The sequence below is a fragment of the Nomascus leucogenys genome, chromosome 19 (assembly GCF_006542625.1).
Source record: "Nomascus leucogenys isolate Asia chromosome 19, Asia_NLE_v1, whole genome shotgun sequence".
Lineage (NCBI taxonomy): Eukaryota > Metazoa > Chordata > Mammalia > Primates > Hylobatidae > Nomascus > Nomascus leucogenys.
The window spans coordinates 47501427-47519278 of record NC_044399.1 but is presented as its reverse complement, the minus strand read 5'-3'; the positions used below and the strand labels follow the sequence as shown (position 1 = coordinate 47519278).

The 17852-nt window shown below is 35.5% G+C and overlaps 1 protein-coding gene across 2 annotated transcripts in view; it reads right to left on the bottom strand.

Moving 5' to 3' along the window:
* MAP4K3 (mitogen-activated protein kinase kinase kinase kinase 3) overlaps window positions 1-17852 on the bottom strand; it is a 188317-nt gene that overhangs the window by 28476 nt on the left and 141989 nt on the right. For both annotated transcript variants that reach the window (XM_003262766.3, XM_003262767.3), the window contains 8 exons: window positions 15312-15350; window positions 14860-14913; window positions 12326-12368; window positions 10129-10288; window positions 8862-8974; window positions 4498-4539; window positions 2241-2325; window positions 377-456 (listed from right to left, as the gene is read on the bottom strand). In XM_003262766.3, coding sequence (XP_003262814.1) covers window positions 377-456; window positions 2241-2325; window positions 4498-4539; window positions 8862-8974; window positions 10129-10288; window positions 12326-12368; window positions 14860-14913; window positions 15312-15350 — 616 coding nt within the window. The remainder of the gene's footprint in view (window positions 1-376; window positions 457-2240; window positions 2326-4497; window positions 4540-8861; window positions 8975-10128; window positions 10289-12325; window positions 12369-14859; window positions 14914-15311; window positions 15351-17852) is intronic.

The following is a 17852-nucleotide window of genomic DNA, read 5'->3' as shown; positions in this document are numbered from 1 at the left end:
CCCAGCACACTGGGAGGCCGAGGCGGGCAGATCACCTGAGGTCAGAAGTTCAAGACCAGCCTGGCCAACATGGTGAAACCCTGTCTCTATTAAAACACAAAAATTGGCCGGGTGTGGTGGTGCGTGCCTCTGCTCCCAGCTACTTGGGAGGCTGAGGCATGAGAATTGCTTGATCCTGGTTGCAGTGAGCCGAGATCACGCCACTGCACTGCAGCTTGGGGAACAGAGTGAGACTCGGTCTCAAAAAACATAACAAAACAAAACAAAAAGGAATAAAAGAGGCAGCAAGTCATGAAACTGAATCTTATTTCTGCTCTAATGTGTACTTATAGTAACTTAAAAATTAAAAAAAAAAAGAATATACAAAATAACATACCTGTTCCATTGATGTTTCATGAAGTTCATTAAGATTGAGGGTATAAATCCCTTCTTCGGCACCAAATATCAAGTACTGATCTGAAATAAAAGTAATTCACTGACTGATTTTGGTAAATAAAATATTTTTAAATAGGATTTCTATAATCTATATGTATTAACATATAAAACAAGAATTACTATGATTTATAAGCAGTGAATACAAAGAAGAGGTTAGACACTTTAGACCCATAAACTGAATTATATGTAAACATTAGCCTCAAAGAAGTGAAGAGAATTTTTATGTAAGGGAGGTTCTGAAGAGTGGCATAGTAGATTCTTCACTCATCAGAGAGTGCTAAGAACTGGCAAAGAATCTGCAGCTCCTTTTTCTAAAACCCCCTAAAGACAGGATCACACGCAACTGACATACAGAATATAAATCGAGAGTGGCTGATACAGATTCTAATTATTTCTACAGAATTTTTTTTCAGAGCTATACTATAAGTACTCTAATTTTAAAAAACCCCAGAATCTGATCACAGTCTATTAAAAAGTTAACTAAAACTTGGATACCTGCTAGGGTACTCAGTATCTTCTAAAAGATATGAGAAGCATGGCCATGGTCCTTTCCGTTTTTTTTTTGTTGTTGTTTGTTTCCCAGAGCAGGAGCAGGAGTGGAAATTTATTAAAAAGGCTTTAGAACAGGAAAGAAAGGAAAGAACACTTCCAAGAGATCCAAGCAGGCAACCTGAAGAAAAGTGCCCGATCCGTTTTTAAGATAATACAGAGTAACAGGTCAGGAACTTTTCTAGACTAACTAGACTAAACTGAAGTAGGCTGAGAACAGTATAGAATGCTAAGAGGATTCCTAAAGTGCCCAGCATTTAAGATTAGTACTGGGCGATTAATGGCATAAGATTTGTGGTCAGACAGTACTGGATTTAAACTGACCCTTTCTAGCACCAATTGGCTATAAACAATGAACCTCTCTGAGTGCCAGTTTCCTTGCCTATGACATGAAAGTACTCAGAATATTTAATAAGAGTATACGTGTATGTATATAAAAATGTTCACGTATAAATGTTCTATGTGTATCTTACATAGACAGACAGCTATTCAGATTCAGATTTACAGTGAGAGGACACAGACAGTTCTTAGCGGTTGCCTAAGGACAACTGTTCTGATTATGGCCCCTTTTAAGGTCAGAGATCCTCTAAAGTGGTCACTAAATCCTGGATCCTTGGTAGCTAAATTCCTTCCATAATGGCTGTTTTGAAAAAAAATGAAGCTATTGGCCAGTGGCTCATGTCTGTAATCTCAGCACTTTGGGAGGCTGAGGTGACAATTGCTTGAGCCCAGGAGTTCGAGACCAGCCTGGGGAACACAGAGAGCCCCCATCTCTACAAAAAATTAAAAAACAAAAACAAAAACAGCCAGGAATGGTGGCATGTCCTGCAGTCCTAGCTGCTTGGGTGGCTGAGGCTGGGGGATTGCATAAGGCCAGAAGTTTGAGGTTATAGTGAGCCATGATCATGCCTGGGTGGCAGAGCAAAACCTTTTCCCTATAAATAAAAAATAAAAAAAGATACCAGACTACTGTGCAGCAGCAGCAGAAACATTTCTGGAGGAAACTAGGGTGGCACAGAATACATGGCTTCACTATATTGATGCGGTAACTATACAGTGAAATTTTAATGTTATGTGTCACCTCAAACACTGATAACAGCACAAAGAAACACATTTACCTTAAAATTAAAAAAAAATTATAACAAAACTTTTTTTTCCCCAGAAAGATACTCAGAAAACAAACAAAATCACAAATGCTTTCATGGCCCTAGTTTTAAAAAATTAGGAAGATAACAGATAAAAACACACAATACTACCTCTTGTATCTGGGTTTATCCATGATGATGCACAGTGAATTTTCAAGGGACACCCATTAAAAACTTTTGAAAAACATGCACCCATCTAGGGAAACAAAGAATAACCAATATGAAACAGTGACAAGTAACAGTCTTTAATATATAAAATGTAACTATTATCTATTTTAATGTGAGAGTCTATAGATAGTATAATGAAATTATGATCATCTTCAAATTTACAGAAGTAAGTGTAAGAAATCATCATAGTCATTTGCCTAACAGTGGTACCACAAGTTTCCAGGTGCCACAATAATTTTACTTGGAAAAAAGAGAAAAAAAAAAAAGGTCATATGTTTTCTATCTTTTCAACTAAACAAAGCAATAATAGGAAGCAATTCTGCACAATAATGTATCTTACATGCTCCATGTCAAGAGCAATACAATAGTCTCTGGTAAAAAGGAAATCATAATCTCTACAAAGGAAGACATTTTTCTTGTTTGGTTTTATGAGCCTAAAAATGGTATTAAAAATTGAATTTCATATTACAAACTGAAACAGGTATGGCTGATTTGAAATTCATATATGTGCTTCAACCTCCAAACACAGACTTTATTTTTTATTTTTTTCAATCGAGCAATCTGATTATTTCCTTGGAAAGATTCATTAAAAAGCTTAACTCTTTGATGTTAATATTACTTATCAAGTCCATTTACAAACTTTTCAGATAATAAATATATCATAATGAAATATATCACTCATTTGAACTTTATATCGTCAAAGAGCAAAATATTAACTCTGAAATTATCCTTCTGGTTAAATACTCAAGGTACAAGAATGTTGACTCAGGTAATCACTTTTTACTACTGACAACTTGAGGGAAAAATAGTACAAAAACATTTTTGGTCAGAGAAAATTTCAGCATTTGCCATGTTGGCCTAAATTAAAAGAACAGCATTTGCGCATCATTTTATAGAAGGAATGTCTTCCTCACAAACACGGAGGTAACACACTGGACGAAAACATCACTAGTTGACAATAATGGATTAAAAATATTAACATAATTAAAACATGGACCTTAAAATTTCCCTTTTAATGACAGAAATCTACCAACCAATATATTTTTAAAGACTCTGATACCAAAAAAGAACAATTTAGCTTGGCAATACCATCAGGTAGAGCTGACCAATAGAAACATGTAGGGCAGAAACTATCATTTAACTAATCCTAGTAACGACCTTTTAAGACAGCTACGGAAATTTCTATGTTAGGGTACTGCTAACCCCTAGAAATTTAAATGACAAAATGAAGAACAAAACAATCAAGCCAGTTCCCAATCTTAAGCTAATTTGTATAGTTGGAATCTACCTGGCATTCCATAGATAGCTTTTCCCTGTCAAACTGCAAGCCTGAGGTAAGTGTTTTATCTTATAGTCAAGTGGGAAAATCTGCCCTATTGTATATATTTCTCTGCTATAATATATATGCTATATAATATAAAGTATGCTGTATAAATCAATATTAAAAGTTATTTTAAAGTATTTATTATTTAAGTATGATATAAATTACAAATATAAAATATATATATTTTGTAACATATAGTTTATAAAGTATACTCTGTACTAATTAAAAAGTAGAATTTAAAGGTAAAAAAGGGTGGGGTGTGGTGGCTCACACTTGTAATCCCAGCACTTTGGGAGGCCGAGGTGGGCACATCACCTGAGGTCAGGAGTTCGAGACCAGCCTGGCCAATATGGTAAAACCCGTCTCTATAAAAACACACAAAAAATTAGCCGGGCATGGTGGCAGGCACCTATAGTCCCAGCTACTCGAGAGACTGAGGAAGGAGAATGGCGTGAACCTGGCAGGTGGAGCTTGCAGTGAGCTGAGATTACGCCACTGCACTCCAGCCTGGGCAACAGAGTGAGACTCCGTCTCAAAAAAAAAAAAAAAAAAAAAAAAGGCCAGGCATGATAGTTCATGCCTATAATCGCAGCACTTTGGGAAGCCAAGGTGGGCAGATCACTTGAGGCCAGGAATTCGAGACCAGCCTGGCCAACATGGTGAAACTCTGTCTGTACTAAAAATACAAAAATTAGCGGGGCATGGTGACACATGCCTGTAATTAAATTAGCCATCTTAAATTAGCAATCTTACAGATTTTTTTCAATTAATAGTGAAAGTTCTTTCAAACAGACAAAAAAAAAAAAAACCTAAGCAAAGATAACATATACAAGTGACTTAGCTTGAAACTCAGCCTACTCCATATTTAGTACTTACATGCACTTTAGGTGTTGGAGGAAGACCATTGCTAATAGGCTTCTAGTAAAAGAACACATGTACGATTATACTTTTTTTGCTGCTGTTTAACAATACTGTATTTCAAACACATTTATTCAAATAAAATACATGAATACATTCTTTGTAAAACAAAACATCACAGTTAAGGCTGAAGTTCCCCATAATTCTTTCACAATGCACTATTTCTAGTACTTGCCCCAGAAAAACTAGTTTGGTGTAAAACCTTCCAAATCTTTCTCTAGTGAATTAGATATACTTATGTAATCATATGGCTTTCCAGACATTTTTGGTATATAAGTAAATACATGTTCCCATAGAAAATAGTGTTTTTGTGTGTGTTGGGAATTTAAAACACAAATAGTTATACACTATCTGCGTGTTCTTTGCCTTAAAATTGGACAGTAATCCATATCGGTCACATAGACTTAGTTCATTTGTTTTAACTGCAGCACAGCATAAATATACTTTATTTAGCTATCCTTAAACATTATTCAGTATTTAGATTATTGTCAATATTTTACTAGAACACAAATGCTGAAATAAATATTCCTGCATATACCTACTTACACAGTGTATGAGTGGATGTCTTTATTGGTATCCTGTGAGAAGTATACCGCAGTATGTGTATACTGAGAAACTACTGATACACAGGGTCTCTACCTTTTACATTTTACTGCATATTGACTGTCAAACTGCTTTTCAGAGTGTACATATCACATCACACCCACCAGCAATGTATGAGAGCTCTTGGTTCTTTCTAGTCTCACAGCAATATCACCAAGCTGATTAGTAAAAAACCTTTTCTCCTGTGCTCCTCATTAATTTGCATGCCTCTGATTGCCAGGAAGATTAAGAATCTTTTTAAAAACTGTTTATTTGCTATCTGTATTTCCTCTTTTGTGAATTCTTTTCCCTTTTTTTTTAATTGAGTTATCTTTTTTCATATCCATTTGTTGCAGCTTTGAAAAATACATTCTAGGTTTGAGTATTTTATCAATTTATATATATACAACAAATAGTTTCTCCTTGTGTAGATAATCTTCACCATGTTTACAATGAGTTTGTTTTGCCAAGTGAAGTTCTAAATTTTGATGAATTCAAATATATTAATCATTCGTTAGAGTACAGAGGCAATTATAAGGAGAAGAAATGTAACACATTTGCTCACCCACACTATCCTGAAGAATGCCAGATATTTCTCCAAGTGGCCACATTCTTGAGTATACGAACTGTCCCCTGAGAGGGAACCCCCTGGGTATACTTTAAACACGAACTTTGTGACAGTCTACATTTCAAGGTTAATCTCAGTAACATCATTTTAAGGAATGACATTCTAATTTTTCCCTAGAGCTGCCATACATCAGAATCACTTAAACAATGAGACGAAAACTAATAAAAAAGCTACTGTGAATTGATTTCATATATATAACACAAAAATATAACATTTCTGAAATTAAAATGACATATTTACTTTGTAGATATATTTCTGAGGATGCACACATCTTATTATTGCCAATAATTTCTGATATCTTTTTATTCCATTTTGCAAATAATTTATATTTTTTCTTATATTGATGTTATTAAATTATCTGATGTCATCTATTTTAGCAAAGCATCTTTTTTTGTTTTGTTTTTTTTAAAATTTTTTTTGAGACAGTCTTGCTCTGTTACCCAGGCTGGAGTGCAGGGGCACGATCTCGGGTCACTGCAACCTCCGCCTTCCAGGTTCAAGTGATTCTCGTGCCTCAGCCTCCTGAGTAGCTGAGATTACAGGTGCCTGCCACCACGCCTGGCTATTTTTGTATTTGTAGTAGAGATGGGGTTTTACCACGTTGGTCAGGTTGGTTTTGAACTCCTGGCCTTAAGTGATCCACCTGTCTTGGCCTCCCAAAGTGTACTGATTATAGGTGTGAGCCACCGTGCCTGGCCTAGCAAAACATCATTTTAAATTAGGGAGCTCTGAGTGTTATAACTCTCAGATTTAACCTAAGCACTAATAGAATTGGTTGTAAATATTATTTAAAACAAATAAGGCTGGGAGCAGTGGCTCATGCCTGTAATCCCAGCACTTTGGGAGGCTGAGGTGGGCAGATCATGAGGTCAAGGGTTCGAGACCAGCCTGACCAACATGGTGAAACTCCATCTCTACTAAAAATACAAAAATTAGAAGGGCGTGGTGGTGTGCACCTGTAATCCCAGCTACTCAGGAGGCTGAGGCAGGAGAATCGCTTGAACCCAGAAGGTGGAGGTTGCAGTGAGCCAAAATTGTGCCACGGCACTCTGGCCTGGGTGACAGAGCGAGACTCCATCTCAAAATGAATAAATAAATAAATAAATTAAATAAATTTATTATTTATTATTATTTAAATTTTTTTAGAGATACGGTCTTGCTCTGTCACCCAGGCTGGAGTGCAGTGGCAGGCAAGCATAGCTCACTGTAACCTCGACCTCCTGGGCTCAAGTGATTCTCCTGTCTTAGCCTCCTGAGCAGCTAGGATTATGGGTGCATGCCACCATGTCTGGCTAAATTTTTATTTTTTGTAGAGACAGAGTTTTGCTATGTTGCCCAGGCTGGTCTTGAACTTCTGGTCTCCAGTGATCCCTTTGCCTTTTCCACTGAAAGCACTGGGATTACAGATGTGAGGGCTGTAAATTTCAAGAATTACAGCATAAACTGTAAGCATGCTTCAACAGATCACTGATACTGTTTATCCTATGATATAGCCATGGACATTTTTATTTCAGAATTACTGAAACAGTGCCTTATCTTAATGAAGTAAGGTAACAGAAAAAGTGAACTAAAAATGCATACATAAAAAATGTTTATTTAGTACCATAGGAAAGGTTAAAAAAAAAAGTTTACATCTCTCAAAGGCTATTTATTTTATACTGTGTTACAGTCACTCAGCTGCATTTTTGTACTATTATGTTAGCAGGTCTGTTAAAATTTAAATTGTTGAAAGCAAAAAGGCACTGCTCAGTTGGACAGAACTTCATAAAACCCATTCCTGAAGAACAGTTTACACTTTTGTTAAAAATAACCTAAATTTCAGAAATTACAACGAATAACACCAAATACTTTACATGAATTTTAAGAATAATTATGTCATATTGTATAGTGAAATATTTTTAAAAAGTTAAATAGATATAGCACAAAAGCCTCTAGTGACATGCTTACTGCAGAAACCATAGCATACTGAATATACTAGACAAACATAATGAATATACTAGAAATTTCTATAAAAATAACAAATATTAGTATATACAAAAACTTCCAAAAAATCCTATTCATCTCATTGACATCTGTTGAGATATTGGGGATTTTAAGGATTTTCTACTATTTTAAATTCTATGATGACAGTTGAATGTCTTCCAGTGATTATAAGTCAATTCTCTACAAATGTTTAAAATGTTTCATCTCTTACAATCCCTGATGAATAACATTCATGTTTTAATAGTTACGATGTTTTAGCTAACATTTGTGAAAAGAGTAGCTTCTAAGGCTAATTTCACCTTTCTTGAAGTGGTAAGAGCAGCAATGTCACTACTTATGTAATCTCTAACAGTGGTTCCCCAACCTTTTTGGCATCAGGGACTGGTTTCGTGGAAGACAATTTTTCCACAGATGGGGGTTGAAGGGGAGGGATGTTTTGGGGATGAAACTGTTCCACCTCAGATAATCAGGCATTAGTTACATTCGTATAAGCAGTGTGCAACCTAGATCCCTCGCATGCACACTTCACAATAGGGTTTGCACTATGAGAATCTAATGCTGCAGCTGACCTGACAGAAGGTGGAGCTCAGGCGGTAATGCTCACTTGCCCACTGCTCACCTCCTGCTGTATGGCCCAGTTCCTAACAGGCCACTGACCATTACTGGTCTGCAGCCCAGGGGTTGGGGACCCATGATCTATAGTTAGAAATTTGTCCTGGGGTAGAAGCTACAGCTTTCTTTATCTATATCCTTATTTCCATAACTTCATGAGACTGCAAGAGAAACTATTAAGAATCAATTATACTCAATGAGTATAATAAGTTATTTTGTGAACAATCACAAGAATACTAAGCATTTATCTGTATAAAGATGTCTTATAACGTACTACATAACAAATTGGTCTAAATAATGTAAACGATAAAAAGCCATCATTCAAGTTTACCATAGCTAAGTTACTTTTTTCAAGATTTAAATAATCTATTCACCATTATAATTAATATACTAAAATATTAATACAGTAATTGTAAAATATACTAGTGCTATAGTGTCACTAATTGTAAGCATAAAACTAACTTAACAGTTAAAAAGGAAACAAATACAAGTAGAACTTATGAATATCAATACCTACTGGTACATCTTTTTTTTCTTTTCTTGAAAGGTTTGTGCCTCTATGTTCGTTCTGTTGTTGACATAATGAGCCATCTCGTTCACCATTTAACTGGAAGGAGCTCATTCCATTTCCTTCAATAAGATATATTCATTGAAAATGATTAATCTTCACGAAAATTTTTATTCAGAAAGTTATCAAGTAGGAAAGAAAAAATATTAACTCTGAGATAGTGTCACTATTCATTTGGGATTACCCAATCAGAATATTTACTATGAAAGTAAGATGTCATTTATATATATGTTCTTCTACTTATACCTCTATTTCTGGCATATTAGGCAAATTTAAATTCAGGTTGTATATAAGTGCACGTATTTGTTAGCATTAAAAAAACAAATACTGAATTCATAACTACTTTTAGAAAAGGGGTGATTTATATTATGTCATCCAAGAAACTTTAGTTGCTTTTTTTTTTTTTTTGAGAAGGAGTTTCGCTCTTATCACCCAGGCTAGAGTGCACAGGCGTGATCTTGGCTTAGTGCAAACTCCGCCTCCCAGGTTCAAGCAAGCGATTCTCCTGCCTTAGTCTCCCAAGTAGCTGGGATTACAGGCATGTGCTACCACGCCCAGCTAATTTTGTATTTTTTGTTTAGTAGAGATGGGGTTTCACCATGTTGGTCAGGCTGGTCTCAAACTCTTGACCTCAGGTGATCCACCTGCCTCGGCCTCCCAAAGTGCTGGGATTAAAGGTGTGAGCCACCGTGCCCGGCCTAGTTGTTCTTTTTTAAAATTGCTTCTTCTGGATAAACACAGAGGAGTCTTTACAGTGTTAAAATAGCACCTTCTAGTATTAATTTGGAGGCAAATACCTAGCAAATAATACCAATTATTTTTTTAGAAATGATTAAATGAAATAAGGAGTTAGACAAGGTACTCTCTTCTAAAACAGAAGTAACCTAGACGCAAAACACATTTTCTGTGTTTGTTCATAGTTTAATTTGCATTGTTTCCACACTGTAGCTAAATGAATGGGGAACCAGTCTCCAGAAGAGAGAAGGCTAAATAAGAAATGAGAAATGAGGACAAAATATCTCAGACTGTGTCATAGGGAATCCTGTCATAACAACACTTTAAGCCAGTAGGCAAAAAGCAGAAAACATCTCCATAGCCATTGCTTTCCTTCTCTCCTGCACCAAAAGAATTTCGAATAATCTCTTAAAAGAAAGTTTTTTTTCTCCCCAGAGTATGAAAACCTGGTAACATATTTGCTGTCACCCTCCACCATTACCTAAGGCAACAGGTTTTTGTGGGGGTAATCTGGGAGGTGGTGGTCTAGGTGGAACTTGGGATGGCTTTGCTGGGCTCCCTGACATGGGACATCTCTTGATTGTTCCTTGATTTTCATCCTCAGTAGAATGCATTTCCTGTGGTATGAAGATAGACTTAGGCTGAAATAATATAGAAAAAGAGACCAACGATGAAACATCAAATCATTTTCCTGAAGTAAGTACTATTATACAGAAGCTTTCAAATTATTTCTACTATACATTAGAGGTTTACCAGATGAGTTTAAAGGTTACTCAACCATCCAATTCAGACTATCTTATTGTTTTAAATAGATTCTAAAAATGTACACTAAAATGTGTACATCTCAGGTTTTGCTGCTGTGCAAATAAAAGGGCCTCTAAGTCGACTTTTTTATTAATTCCTCACAAGTCTCCCCACTTAGACTAGCCAAATAAAAATATTCTAGTCTTTCTTATCTCCTTCAATTTAAATGAATCTCTTTTTATTTCAAATATTCAGGCTAGTCAAAGTTCAGCTCCTTATCAAGGCTAATCTAAGCTCTCTCTTAGATGACTCAATGTCTTTATGGTAATGCTTAATCTTTCAGACCAGGGGCATGAGAGGATACCAATTAAAATGTTATCACGTGGCCAGGTGCAGTGGCTCACGCCTCTAATTCTCAGCACTTTGGGAGGCCGAGGCGGGTGGATCACGAGGTTAGGAGATTGAGACCATCCTGGCTAACATGGTGAAACCCCGTCTCTACTAAAAATACAAAAAATTAGCTGGGCGTGGCAGCGGGTGCCTGTGGTCCCAGCTACTCAGGAGGCTGAGGCAGGAGAATGGCGTGAACCCAGGAGGCGTAGCTTGCAGTGAGCCGAGATAGCGCCACTGCAGTCCAGCCTGGGCGAAAGAGCGAGACTCCATCTCAAAACAAAACAAAACAAAACAAAACAAAACAAAAAAACAAAAAACGTTATCATGTTGGAGAATACCAACACAGCACTACGGGATGCCTGAGACACTTTTTGTACGAACAATGGAAAAACCTACAGTTGGCTGACAGTTTGTAGAATTTATAACGTGTCTCTTATTATTGCTCAGCACTTATTTCTTTGAAATTCAGATCTCTTTACTTCTGCTATGATAAAACTAAACAAGCAAGTACAGCATTATTTACTTGCATGAATCAGGATTTTCTCAACTGTATAAAATGAAAATAAATAAAAATAGTAATAAACTGAATGACAAGATTGGTAAGACTCCAACTCTCATTTGTAACACTTTGATTTTAAACTTTAAAGCAGCTCATATTATAATTAAAATTTGCTATGCATATGAACTTATGAAATAAAATATATATTAGCTCATTTTACCTTTAAAAAAAACAACCCATCAGTTGAAATTACTATTTTAGAATTATTTTGTTTGGAAAAATAATTTTGTTGTTAAAAAGCATTTAAAAATTGTACTATTTTGTATTTTTAATTAAAATTATCTTTTGAAAATTAAATATCTATGATGATAAATTACTATCCTTTATTCATTCTTAGAAGTCAGGAATAGATTGCAGATTTTGAGAAAAACAATCTTATAAGAAATGTGAGTTTTCTAACCCAAGCCAAATAACGCTAATCCATTAATACAATCATTTTCAGTGTAAATTCCTAGGACTTGTTACTTAGAATGAACATTAAATAAGGCCAGGCACAGTGACTCATGCCTGTAATCCCAAAACTTTGGGAGGCCAAGGCAGGCAGATCACCTGAGGTCAGGAGTTTGAGCCGAGCCTGGCCAACATGGCAAAACCCAGTCTCTACTAAAAAATACAAAACTTTAGCTGGACCTGGCGGTGCGTGCCTGTAATCCCAGCTATTGGGGAGGCTGAGGCAGGAGAATTGCTTGAACCTGAGAGGAGGAGGCTGCAGTGAACCGAGATCATGCCACAGTACTCCAGCCTGGGTGACAGAGTGAGACTGTCTCAAAAAAAAAAAAAAAAAAAAAAAAAAGAATGAACACTAAATATAAGTTGGGCATTATAAAAAGAGACAAATATAATAAAAAAATCATTTACTTATATCAACTTCATGATTTTTCTTTGTGGATCACAAATGAAAAGCTAGAAAAACTCTCAAAAAAGTATTAAATTGGCAGAACAATAACACACATATATCAAATTGAAAAATAAATCTGTCTACCTTTGGTGGCAAAGGAGGTGGAACTTTTGCTTTCAGAGTTGAACTAAAAACAGAAAAGTTTAGAATCAGAACTATTCATTTTACAAATGAATCAATCCTAAAATATAATAATTTTTTCAAAGACACATAAGCTGCAAAGACAAATATCATTTTCTAAGAGTGTAAGTTTTTTCTAAAGTATTTTGTGAAATGTTGCTAGAGGTATTATTCAGAAGTAACTGGGAACTGGAGGACATTATGTTAAGTGAAATAAGCCGAAATAGAAAGTTAAACACCGCATGTTCTTACTCATGGGGAAGCTAAAAAAAAAAAGTTGATCTCCTAGAAGTAACAAGCAGAACACAGGATACTAGGAACTGGGAAGGGCAGGGAAAAGGGGAGGAAAGGGAGAGATTTGTTACAGAACACAAAATTACAGTTAGATAAGTGGAATAAGAAGTACTACTCTCTCACACCACTGTAGGATGACTATAGTTAACAATAATGGGCCAGGCGTGGTGGCTCATGCCTGTAATCCCAGCACTTTGGGAGGTCAAGGTGGGCAAATCACGAGGTCAGGAAATCGAGACCGACCATCCTACCATCCTGGCTAACGTGGTGAAACACCGTCTCTACTAAAAATACAAACAAATTAGCCAGGTGTGGTGGTGGGTGCCTGTAGTCCCAGCAGGAGAATGGCATGAACCCGGGAGGCAGAGCTTGCATGCAGAGAGCCGAGATCATGCCACTGCACTCCAGCCTGGGTGACAGGGCAAGACTGTCTCAAAAAACAAAACAAAACAAAAAACCAATAATGTGTTATTTAGTTTCAAACAGCTAGAAGGAGGATATTGAATGTTCCCAACACAAAGAAACGATAAATGTTTGAGATGATGGATATGCTAATTATCCTGATCAGATCACTACATTGTATGTATCAAAACGTTACTACGTACCACACAAATTTGTATTATAATTATTTAAGTTAAAATAATTAAATTCAATTTAAAAAGAAGTAATTGGGTAATACACTTTCTTGGTTCCAAGTACTATATTGTAATTAAAACTGGAAAAGATAATTATAATTACAGTTTATATCAACTGAAAGGTAAATAATTAAGAATACAAGCCACATCTGGCTTATGAAATAAATGATATGGTATAAAATATATCACATTGTAAACTTCATTTTTGCTACTGTTAGATATGAAACATCTTTGATGAAGCTCATCAAAAACTATATATATGCTTTATGAAATTACAGGCAGAATGTGACTGAAGTTAGGATTCATTATAACTCAGATTCAGTTTTAGAAATAGAAAAAGGCTGGTCATAGTGGCTCATGCCTGTAATCCCAGCACTCTAGGAGGCTGAGGCGAGCAGACTGCTTGAGCTCAGGAGTTCGAGCCCGGCCTGAACAACATGGTGGAAACCCATCTCTACAAAAAAAGTAAAAAATTAGGAAGCATGGAGGTGCAGTCCCAGCTACTCAGGAGGCTGAGGTGGGAGGACTGGTTGAGCCAGGAGGTCGAGGCTGCGGTGAGCCAAGATCACACCACACTGCACTTCAGGTGGGCCACAGAGAAGGCAAGACCCTTTCTCAAAACAAAGAAAGAAAAAAATTGTAATATGATGAAGCACAAATGTCTCAGATGAGGATTTCAAGGCCTAGAAAGGTTATGTAACTTTACCCAAGATCACAGAGTAGTGAGGTGAAAAGGAAAACCTATGCCCTCAACTGCTAGTCAAGTGCTCTTATCATTTTACCATGAAACTGCATCTTTATTTAAAAAAAAAAAAAAAAAGTCAACATCAATGCATACATAATAGTAAAAATATTCCTCCTTTAAAACTATATATTTACATCCAAAGTATTTGTTCACTTGAAATATAACAGATTAAAATTTAATCAAATTTATAATAAGTTTCTTTGTAGTTGTAGTAAAATTACAGCAGCTATCAATTACTGATAAATCTACAATAAAAAATTATTGTCCTTGTTAGTTTTTTTCCGAAGTTCTTTGGAAAAAATGGACTGAAATGTGTCGCTATAAAATTCACATGTTGAAGTCCTAACCCACAATGTGATTATATTTAGAGATGGGTTTTTAGGAAGTAATTAAGCTTAAATGAGGTTGTAACAGTGGGATCCTAATCCTATGGGATTGGTGATCTTACAAGAAGAGAGAGAGAGATCACTCTTAGCTCTGATCCCATCATGTGCATACACTGAGGTAAGGCCATGTGAAGACACGGCCAGAAGACGGCTGTCTGCAAGCCAAGAGGGCAGCCCTTACCAAGTTGGTTGGTACCTTGATCTTGAACTTCCCACCTCCAGAACTGTGAGAAATAAATTTGTTGTCTAAGTCTATGGTATTTTGTTATGTCAGCCCAAGCTAATGTAACTAGAATAGAAAAAAGGAAGGAAACTGAGGTACAACCCGTAATATTGTGTTACTGATATTAAAATTTCCATCAATATTAAGCTGCCAGATTGATGAAATCAGGTCAAATGACACCTTTTCTTTTTACCAAAAACAGAGACAGAACTTACTGTTTAGATTCATCATCATCTCCTTCATCATCTTCTAAATGTGCCACGTGTCCTCTAAATAAAAAGGATAATGTCACTGTTATTAAATGGATTTTACCAAAACTGTGTATAAGAAGAAATTTTAGAAAATGCAGGTAAAGCTACTGTAAGATAAAATTTTATTTCTGCATCTTTATAGGATAGGATAGATTCAGAATTAAAACAAGGAACTGGGAGCGGTGGATCGTGACGTCAGTTACTAGGGAGGCTGACGTGGAAAGATCGCTTGAGCCCAAGAGTTCAAGGCTGCAGTGAGCTATGATCACACCACTGCAATCCAGCCTGGGCAACAGAGCGAGGCCCTATCTGTATTAAAGAAACAACTCAAACAAATAGACTATAACAGAGAAAGGGGCAAACCGACTTTACTTGTCTGTGACATAAAGTACTTTAAGACTAAAAATTAAAATTACCGCTGATGCAATTCTTCTTCAACAGACTTGAGAAGACTCCTTAAAAGAAAAAACAAAAACAAAAAATAATGTGAATAAATTATCAAAGGAATATCGAATGTGTTTTTATCACTTTAACCTTACCCATACATTTTTTGAATGATTACTTTTTACCATTTACCGAAAATTTGCTAGTGATCACCTCTGCAACCATAAAACATCAAGTTATATTTAATGAGATACCTCTATTTTCCTGTTGCTAATGTCTTTATATATGTATTTTAAATGAACAAAATAAATCCTAATATTTATTGAAAAATACCAATTCAAACAGAAGACAACTCACCATGGAATGTCACAACAGTACTGACAAAACAATAATTGCAGGGTCATAGTCAGAAGTTTCCAGGATTCAAATTTTACCTGGAATTTTATACCTGACACCTGAAATTATATATACTTTCTTTTTCTTAAAATACGGAAGGTGACACACTTTAAAATAACATCATGCTCTCAGGCAATCCTACAAAATGAAACTCACCATGTTGGATCTCTCTGCGGAAGCATGCATGCATGTGATGTGAATACATGAATGTAGTAGCACTTTGCTTTCACAGAAGACACTCACTTACCTGAAGGATTTGTTCTCCAGTGGTGCACGGGCAAACACATTTACACTTTTGGGAGACTAAGCCTGTATCAGACCAGGTCGAGGATTTTACCATTAGGAGCAGTATACAAAACTTTAATTTTCAGGAACGTAAGAGAGAACTTATGGCATTCCTGAAGTTCCCTTACTTCTTTTTACTGCAAATTCATGCAGCATACCTCCTAAATTACACTCTTCAAGCATAAAGACTCAACAGACTTCTCAAAGCTAATAGGGGAGATAAATATAGTTACTAATATACTACTGGGATAAAAGAGAGTCAGCAAAAATGTTACTCTCCCTAAAAGTTATAAGGTAGCACCTTTTAATTATTTTCTCTCCTAATACATATCAGGAAAAACTGCCCTTAAAATTACAAAACATAAAACTAGAGAAACTGAAAAGGTATGGTTACCTACTGTAAGCAATTAATAGAATAGGTTTTAGGCATCAATATTTTAATTAGCCTAGATTAACAACAATTTAAATTTTAAAAAATGAAAAACTTATGACTCCAGAGTGGTAAATCCTATAGGAAAACCATAAACTAATTGCAAGTCCTATTTTGGAGATACAAAAAGTGAGGTACCACAGTCAAATATTATCTTATTCACAAAGCTCTCCAAAGGCCAACTCTAAGAAAGCAGGAGCTTCTGTCTAGAGGCAGTAGAGCAAAATGCAGACAGGCTTTAAAGCCAAGATGGCCCGAATCTGAATCCTGCCTTCACCATCACAGGATATGGCACTGGATAAGTTACTCTGATTTCTCTATGCTTTGGTTTCCAGCTATGTAAAGTGGAAATCACCTCAGTACTTATTTCAAAGTGGCTGTCAGAAGATCTACTGAATTAATGTAGGTAAAGTGCTTAGAAGGGTAATTTAGGACAGAATTGGGACTTGATTAGTATTTTCTTTATTACTATTGGCTAAGTAACATTTCCTTAAACTAGCAGTTCTCAAATTGTGGTATAAAAATCCTGGGGTCTCTTAGTCTCCTGTAGGGGTCTGCAAGGTCCAAACTATTTTCACAATATGCAATACCTTTGTTGCTCTTATTTTCTCATGAGTACACACTGGAGTTTTCCAGAGACTACAAGATGTGTGATATCACAACAGATTAAATGCAGTAGCAGACATGAGAATTTAGCTGTCCTCTATTAAGACAATGTTAAGAAGACTTGAAAAAAAAAAAAAAAGTAAAACAATGCTACTTTTTTTTTACTAATATGATTTTGTTTCTAAAAAATAGCTATTTTTTCATAAAAAAATGTTATTAGTGGACCTCAACAAAAAGTGTTCTGCAGTGCACTGACATATATAATAAAACCTTTTATGGCAATTATTCGCTGCCTCTGAGTCTCAGGAGAGAAATTAGAGGTGTTATAAGAAACCACTGTAAAGAGGTGGCATTTGAGCTGGTCCTTAAGAATGGAGATTTTTTTTTTAAACACACACACAAAAGTATGTTATTATAACAAATAATATTATTTTAAAAATATATTAACATTTTGAAAAGTTCTAAGTTTAATTTCAAATACTATAAATACTGATAGTTATAACCCCTATAAACAAAAGCTCTTTGGAATCCTCAATAATTTTAAACACTGTAAAAAATCATGAGACCAAATATTTGAGAAGTGCTGCTTTAAACTATTTTACCAAATTAAACATAATGTCTCTGAACTGTACAGTGGGCTTTTATGTAATTTTAGATGTGAAAAAATACTTTTTGTTAAGCACGTGACAATCCTTTTTGAGTTTTTTTACAATAGAAAATATTAGGATTTGAATATAGGAAGATAATTTAAAATGTACCATATTTAATTGTATTTATACTGCATTCGCATTCCACTTTTTTTTTTTTTTTTTTTTTTTTTTTTTTTTTTTGAGATGGAGTCTTGCTTTTTTTGTCC